The sequence below is a fragment of the Lygodium microphyllum genome, chromosome 1, assembly GCF_053477565.2.
Source record: "Lygodium microphyllum isolate KBCC chromosome 1, Lygodium_microphyllum_v1.1.10, whole genome shotgun sequence".
NCBI classification, from domain to species: domain Eukaryota; kingdom Viridiplantae; phylum Streptophyta; class Polypodiopsida; order Schizaeales; family Lygodiaceae; genus Lygodium; species Lygodium microphyllum.
The window spans coordinates 15,482,979-15,490,937 of NC_141135.1; the positions used below are offsets into that span (position 1 = coordinate 15,482,979).

Genomic DNA, 7,959 nt, shown 5'->3' on the forward strand with positions numbered 1-7,959 from the left:
GTACTTCTAGAGGTGGGCCATATTGCCACGTTGGCACAAGCAGAGCGGTCCGTCTTGGGGGCGAATCTTCTCCAGATACTACCCTTTTGCTCACTCTGCTCTAGACTCTAGACTCCACACACACACACACGCAGTCTCTCTCTCTCTCTCTCTCTCTCTCTCTGTCTGTGTCTTTCGCGTGCCCTTTTCGTAGCCGGCTGCACTTTGCGCCAGTCGTCTCTCCATCCGCGTTGCATTTGCCAGCTCTACGTAGGCAATGCATTGGCTTGCGAACGCCGGACAGGCCACTTTCGTTGCTGGCTCCCGCAGTCCAGAGGCTGGCCATGCACCGCCTTTCAAACACGCGTGCTTATTATCATTCGTTATGCCCCCCACCACCTGGTACGACCGGAGACAAGTGTGAGGAGGAGAACATCCGCTTGACCTTTCAATATGTGCAATACAACAGGAGTACAAATGAAATGCGAGCTCTGCTCCTGCATGAACATCCATGGGAGACTGCGTGGACCGCAGCTCTCACAAATGAAATGCAACAGGCAACCACTGGCGCTTCTGCTGGACCTCAGCTTGCTCCTTCGTGAACCCCGCCGTCTGCTCGTGGGATGATATGTCAACTTCCAAGTCTTGCACAACTTTTCGAGAATGCGTCCAAAAACATCATTTTCAACTTTCAACCACCGAAATCCTCCAAACTAAAAGGACTTTAAAGTTGACCTTTACCTGGCACGACTGTTCACGGTTGTCGTTCAAACACACATTTCCCAAACGGTAGTTACTAGTTTTACTATCCTTCCTAACACGTGATCACAATCACACATAAGCCCGCCGCCCACACACACAAATGTAAGAGAATTTCTAGGCATTAAAGTCGAGGATACTCAAGGTGCAAGCTTCAAGGTTATCGTATAAAGCGTGTGTTTCATTCTCTAGGGCTCCAGCCTCCAACTCAGAGATGCTCTTATCAAACGACACGCCAAATGCAATTTCTTTAGCTTTTACACGTTTTTGTCTTTTCATATATATATATATATACCTTCGCGCGCAAGGAATGCTATCGCACAGCAGCTTCACTTCCCTATCGCACTATGGGTAATGCTATCACAAAAACATCACATGCTTTACTCTCCTCTACTCACAACCCCTCTATCTCTCATCCCATTTAAACCTCCCCTCTCTGTATCCACACTCACTCACTCACTCAATCACGCACACACACACACACATCTCTCTCTCTCTCTCTCTCCAATTCTCTCTAAGCACCCTCTCTCTGTCTCTCACACACACACCAAACTTAAAACTAAAAGTAGTTTAAAACCAATGTAACACAAAATGCCAGACATAGAAACAATCTCTTCCATGCACCATACTTACAAACATTCCTCTCGACATCAATGTAAGCAATCATATGCTTGCACACGTGATAATTAGAAACAACAACGTAATACTGAAAACGAAGCCACAAAGGCCAAGTGTAAGGTACACAAGTGTTTTTAAGCACCATAGACAAATGGCCTATGCCAACAAAAAAAGACAATGTCTCGAAGATGCCCAATAGAAACAAAGCTTTTTGAGTAATCATTAACAAAATCTTCCTCGTTGAGAAAAACATGAGAAGGCGAAGCCGGGAATGATCCCATAGTTTTCATTGGTAATCTCATGGGCAATGCAATGGTCCTACCACCTACATTGGAACAAAAATCATAATATAAGTACGTGGAACAACAACGTTACACTAAAGCAGGTCATAATTGAGACAAAGACCAAGCACCATAAAAAAAATTCTATAAGAGACCTAGTCAAAATGAAGCCACAAAGGCCAAGCATAAGGCACCGAGGTGTTTCCAAGTACCATAGGCAAATGGCCGATGCCAACAAAAAAAGACAATGTCTCGAAGATGTCTAATGGAAAGAAATTTTCATTTTCTTCGAGGAATCATTAACAAAATCCTCCTCCTTGAGCAAAATATGTGAAGATGAAGCAGGGAACGATCTCACAGTTTCCATTGGTAATCGCATGGGTGATGCAACGGTCCTACCTCTCTCTTTAGCACCTACATTAAAATAAAAATTACATATAAGTACACGGAACAACTAACAAAGATCATTCCATCCCAACAATAATAATACCTGGTCGAATATTTGTGAACCACTCCGTAGGTACTGACAAACGTTGATGCAGCATCACAAAACAACCCAAATCTTTGAATCCATACTTGAACGAATGCCTCGGTATCTTATCAGTATGAGAGCGTTGAAATCTCTTCCTATGGTCAACCTCATACATATGCATCCGAAAACATTGCGTATATCCACAATGTACAACTTCAATAAAAACTGGGAGCTTAATATCGATATTAACATCATCATATAAACGCTCGATAACCCTTGCAAGTGTCCTTCTTATAATATCATCAAGAGCTATAGTGAGTAATGTGCACTGTAGCTCCTTTTGATAGTCAGAAGCTGGGTAATAGTGCCACTCTAGGGTAGGCATCTGCAAAAGTTAAATGAATAGTGAAATATGAAAAAATTATACTTCCAAGAGAGTATATGCTAACCAAACAAGGCATAGAGAGCAATTCACACATATGCAAAACCAATGTCTCTACATGGTCATCAATAACTGTATCTCCACAAAGAAAGCAACAGAGAGTAATTCACATATATGCAAAACCAATATCCCTACATGGTCGTCAATAACTACATCTCCGCAAAGAAAGTAATGCACATTACTGCACCTTTTGGAGAACATCATTGTATACAATGTTTGTGGTCATATCCCCATCCTTTTCACCCAATAGCACTTTCACACAATGCGAATATTTTACCCTTGAAAATGCAACATACAGCTGACCATGTGTAAATATCGGTGCCTTTAGATAAAGCCCAACAATGAACAAAGTTTGCCCTTGTGACTTATTGATTGTTATAGTGAATGCCAACCGGATGGGAAACTGTCTCCACTTCATAGTAAATGGCAATTGTGTAACATTCGAAACAAAAGTAATCCAGGGAATAAAAACTCGTTCGCCCACATTTGCCCCTGTTATTATCTAAGCATCTATCACCTTCCTATTGAAAGCTCTACATATCAATCACGTACCATTACACATACCCCTTCCTAGATTTAGGTTTCTAAGAAGAATAATAGGTGCATTTATCTTCAGCAGTAATAAATGAGGAGGAAATCCACCTCCAAGGTCCAATGTATTTAAATACTCAACAGAGTACAAAAATGAGTCGTTGGTCTCTGCAATTGAATCTGCACTATAATACTGCCAGACCTCCCCTGGCATTAATTGCAATGCACGATCATTCAAAGTAGCCACCTCTGTATTCCGCGAGGCAAGTATAGCCCGCTCACTAAAATATGACGTGTAGTCATCCACATTGGACACGTCACTGTAGACACTATCAATTAGTGTTTCGATAGAGTGTCCTTTTAATATCATGCCAGGTGGGATACACAACTTATCACAACTTTCGGTAACACCCACTCCATCCCCTATTCCTTGAATCCAATAAATGAACCCATTGTACACCACACTACCAACTGTCGACACTCGCATATTGCCAGATAGCCTTAGCACCCTTATGTAATGCCACAAATCAGAGTAACACAATGCAGCATTAACAATATCCTCATGTGTTCCCTTTACCACAACTGGCAAGACCTGTATAAAATCCCCCCCAACCAAAACAACTTTTCCACCAAACAGCTTATCACAGCTCATAACATCTCTTAGAGTTCTATCAACCACTTCGAAGGCATATCGATGGGTCATAGGAGCCTCATCTCACAAAATAAGGCTTTTTTGTCTCAATAACCGAGCAATGTCACTTTGAACAGGAATATTGCAAGTGGATCGATTATTTAATTCTACTGGGATTTTAAACCGCAAGTGAACTGTACAACCACCTAGCAAAAGCAAGGCAGCAATGCCACATGATGCTGTTGCCAACATTATGCGACCACCACTGCGCACCTTCGCAAGTAAACATTTGTATAGGAAAGTCTTCCCAGACTCACCAGGACCATCCAAAAAGAATACATCCCCAGTATCTGTATCAACAGCATCCATGATTGCACCAAAGGCAATTCTTTGTCCTTCATTCAACATTCCCTCCATAGATTCAGAAACCCTATGTTGTTCTGATATGTTGTATGCATATTCATCTTGCAAAAGAGGGTTAGTATGTAGTTGTGATTTTGGTTGATGAGGTTCAAGCAACCCATCAAAATCACAGAGTCTTTGTCCTACATGACGTAAAAGGTCTTGCAGATGCAACAAAGCCATGTTAGATGCCTCATGTTGTAGAACACCAAGAGAGGCGTTCACGTGCTGTAGCTGCAATCTATACATGATATCCTCTACCATTGGCACAAAAAATCTTTCCCATAGATGGCCAGGCCGCGAGCTGGCTCACAAAAGACCGAAATTGCAACAAATAAAGTTTGGAGTTGAGCACCAGTTTACATAGAGGCAGCTTCTTCTAAGCACACAACATATTCATCATCACTCTCCAACATTCCACTTGCAATGCAAGTATCCCTAAAAGTATCATAGAGCACACTATCAACAATACACAAATCTTCAAAAGAAGTACATTTTCAAAACTCTGTTAAAAGCATCCGCAAATAGTAGAGCTCACCACAGGTAGGCACCACAAAATACATCCGACCACATGTATTCCCACACTTCCTTCTAGTCCATATCTTATGTCGTACATTCCACACCCAATACACTAGAAAGTCCTGATAGCGAATAGTCCTAGCCTCTGGATGAATGTGGTTGCACACAAACCATTCAGTAAGAGTAGTTTTCTAGAGGTCTTCATTCCGCACAACATCTGGTATACTATGTGTATCCCGAAACACCACATAGTTCTTGCCAGGTAAGTGTATCTGCAAACGTTGTATATCAGGCTTTTCATTGTGCAATGCATAATCATAGATCTGCCAACACGCCTCAGAGGTAGAAACATATCATCATCCAAATAACTTTGTATCTCGTCCACCTCGTGTGAGCATCGCCACCATTCCAGACTGAATCAACCCCAACATAAAATTTGACGGTTGCACAATCATGCACCTTGTACACATACTTATACAAATACTTAACAGTCGCAATTGTTGAGCACACCTCCACATTTATGTGTGCATTGTATTTCTTACTCAAGAATGGATTATATGGAACAATCTATCGATTATCAATAACATTACCATTTATGATCACAGAGTTTCCATCATCTCGTCTTCGATAAATGGGATAGCCAGAACTATCAACCGTTGTCATAGCCACTAATTTTCACAGGTAATCTTTAGTACATCTACCCTTGTCCATAAAGGGACTCTTGGGGTTCAATCCTCCGCAAGGCCCATGAATGTTGCACTTTGAAATTGTCTCAAATAAGGTTGGAAACTTAACTCTATTGGGTAACTCAGTACAAGCCAGTCTATCGTAGTGACATGCTTCAGAAGGTTTGAAAGATGACTCTAATATTAGCAAAGTATGAGAATGTGGTAGCCCCCTCTTTTGGAATTCAATCACTGTAACATAGCCGGCAACCTTTCCAAAGAGATCCTTCCGCAACAACGTATACATTAAATCAGCATGCTTTTTATGAAACACGCAAGCAGTCAAATCTGGACAGTCATAAGCACTTTGCCTAGGCAATAAAGCATTGGTTATCTCCAACCACGTTGGATTGCATGTCATTGTTATAAAAAGGTCAGGTTTTCCCTTACATCGCACTATAGCCATGGTATCCTGATATAATTGATACATGTGCCTTGATCCACCTATGAATGATGATGGTAAAACTATCCTCTTACCAACAGAGGCACCAACAATCCGCATTGCCCCATTATCATTTGCCCCCACCATGTCTGCCAAGCCTTTGTAGGCCTCCGATGTAACACTGATTGATTCTGGCGACACCAAGTTAACCTGCACTGCTCTATACTACAATAAGCATCAACAATAAATTGCTGCAATAGTCGACCAGCACACAATATGCACACCTCAGTATCTTCGCGCACTTGAAGACGCAATGCATAAAACTGCATTTGGGTAACACAATTTTTATTGGACAATTCATATATGTTAACAGGAACACTAACAGTAATGTAGGGAACCTTTACATGCCAACCATCATCTCCCATAGGAAAAAGGAGGACATATAGCATTGGCATATATGCCCTATGCAAGTTTGAAATAGCAACACATCGACCACCCCGAGTGTAAACATGAATATCCCGACGATCAAGAGTACCCTCGTCACCCTGCCTTGGCATGATAGTTGCAACCTCAATTGCTGCAGGAGCAGAGTATTGTTTACTGGTTCTTTGAATACCAAAAATACTCATTCTTAGTTCCTGCACGGGATTATTTTGCAATTGCAAACCCACTGACCTAAAAGCACGTGCATATATGTTGTGTCGATACATCATACATTGAAGCTCCCCTAGCAAGTTTGGTAATAAATCATGCATAACCCCCAGCCTATTAAGCAACTCATGCTCGATATCATAAACATACAGTTGTGCAAATCTTGACCTTTCTTGACGCTGCACATCAGGAAGCAAAGTACCTATATGGTGATAAATAGAGCCATGCACTCTAAAGGTGTAACCATTCCTGATAACAGGTAGCTCATCAACATTATCTCTGAGTGATACAAATGCCAGAGCACTGTTGTATGCTCATATGTTGTTTTTAAATATCCTACTCTGAGGGTGCATACCATGCAACAAATCATGCAATGGATGTGGTAGATGTTGCAATGGTGGCAACATTACTTTTTCATTTTGACAACAGTGTCTTCCAAACAAAATCGACCCTTGAACTCAAGTCTCGCATCTCCACAACTTAGATGAACACCTTTCATACATCACACAAAGACTCCCCATGGAATGCACATCTTGAAAGTAGATGAGAGATTCGATGGGGATGCACAATGAAAGGCGATTGAGACAAGGAGAGGCTCAAGCTTTCTTTATTCTCTTCTTCTTCAACATTCTCCCACCATATCTCAAAAACAGTCCACACACAAAAATGGTATCCTCAAAAGATAGATATCCCCAAACTTAAGGACACTTTACATACAACAATATGATAAGGCTTAGACTATGCCTTAGACTTTGGCTTATTTCTCAACAGTCCCCCTCAAGCTCAGAATGAGCTTGCACACATAAGACTCCAAGTGCACTCCTGAAGTACTCAAACTTATCTTTACCTAATGCTTTGGTAAAGATATCAGCAACTTGGTCATTGGTCTTCACATGGACCAAGTCAATCTCTCCATCAATGACTTTTTCTTTAATGAAATGATAGTGCACTTCTATGTGTTTTGTCCTTGCATGGTAGACTAGGTTCTTTGCCAACATAATGCTACTAACATTGTCACAATACATAATGACTCCACCATCAATCTCTATCCCCATGTCATATAGGATCAATCTCAGCCATGTCTGCTCACATGCTGCCAATGCAATGACTCTATGTTCTGCTTCAGTGCTTGATAGAGCAACTGTAGGTTGCTTCTTACTGCTCCAACTTACCATGGCTGATCCAAATGAGAATGCATAGCCACTAGTAGATCTTCTATCCATAGAGCTACTTGCCTAGTCTGCATCTGAGTATCCAAACAGTGTAGGCTTGATTCCTTTTTCATAAAACAGCCCAAATCTAGCTGTCTTCTTCACATATCTAAGAACTCTTCTTACTACATCCAAATGTGATTTGCATGGTTTCTGCATAAAGTGACTTACCAATCCAACAGCGTAACTGAAGTCTGATCTTGTAATAGTCAAGTAGATAAGACTACCAATCATTTTTCTGAACATAGTAACATCCTCAACATAAGATCCATCATCCATCAACTTAGCATTTTGATCCAATGGTGTATCAACCGGTTTGCATCCTGTCATGCCATATTTTTCCAACATCTCCAATG

General features: G+C 41.2%; 2 protein-coding genes across 2 annotated transcripts; both read right to left on the minus strand.

Moving 5' to 3' along the window:
* Nucleotides 1–2,729: 2,729 nt before the first annotated feature.
* LOC148040867 (ATP-dependent DNA helicase RRM3-like) lies at nt 2,730–3,785 on the minus strand. The gene is made up of 3 exons (XM_087686675.1): nt 3,532–3,785; nt 3,220–3,411; nt 2,730–2,829 (listed from the first exon to the last, which is right to left on the minus strand). The coding sequence occupies exons 1-3, from the start codon at nt 3,783–3,785 to the stop codon at nt 2,730–2,732; spliced, it is 546 nt and encodes a 181-aa protein (XP_087542801.1).
* Nucleotides 3,786–3,797: 12 nt separating this feature from the next.
* Nucleotides 3,798–4,379, minus strand: LOC148040868 (uncharacterized). The gene has a single exon (XM_087686685.1). It carries the CDS (start codon nt 4,377–4,379, stop codon nt 3,798–3,800), a length of 582 nt encoding a protein of 193 aa, XP_087542811.1.
* Between the last annotated feature and the right edge of the window lie 3,580 nt (nt 4,380–7,959).

Bases quoted from the DNA above. Each gene is read 5' to 3' on its own strand.
- LOC148040868 (XM_087686685.1), bottom strand. From the start codon at position 4,379: ATGGTAGAGGATATCATGTATAGATTGCAGCTACAGCACGTGAACGCC.
- LOC148040867 (XM_087686675.1), bottom strand. From the start codon at position 3,785: ATGACCCATCGATATGCCTTCGAAGTGGTTGATAGAACTCTAAGAGAT. The intron at 3,412-3,531 runs GTTCATTTATTG...ACTAATTGATAG, and splicing joins GGTAGTGTGGTGTACAATGG to TGTCTACAGTGACGTGTCCA. The intron at 2,830-3,219 runs GTATTTAAATAC...TGCATTTTCAAG, and splicing joins TCATTTTTGTACTCTGTTGA to GGTAAAATATTCGCATTGTG.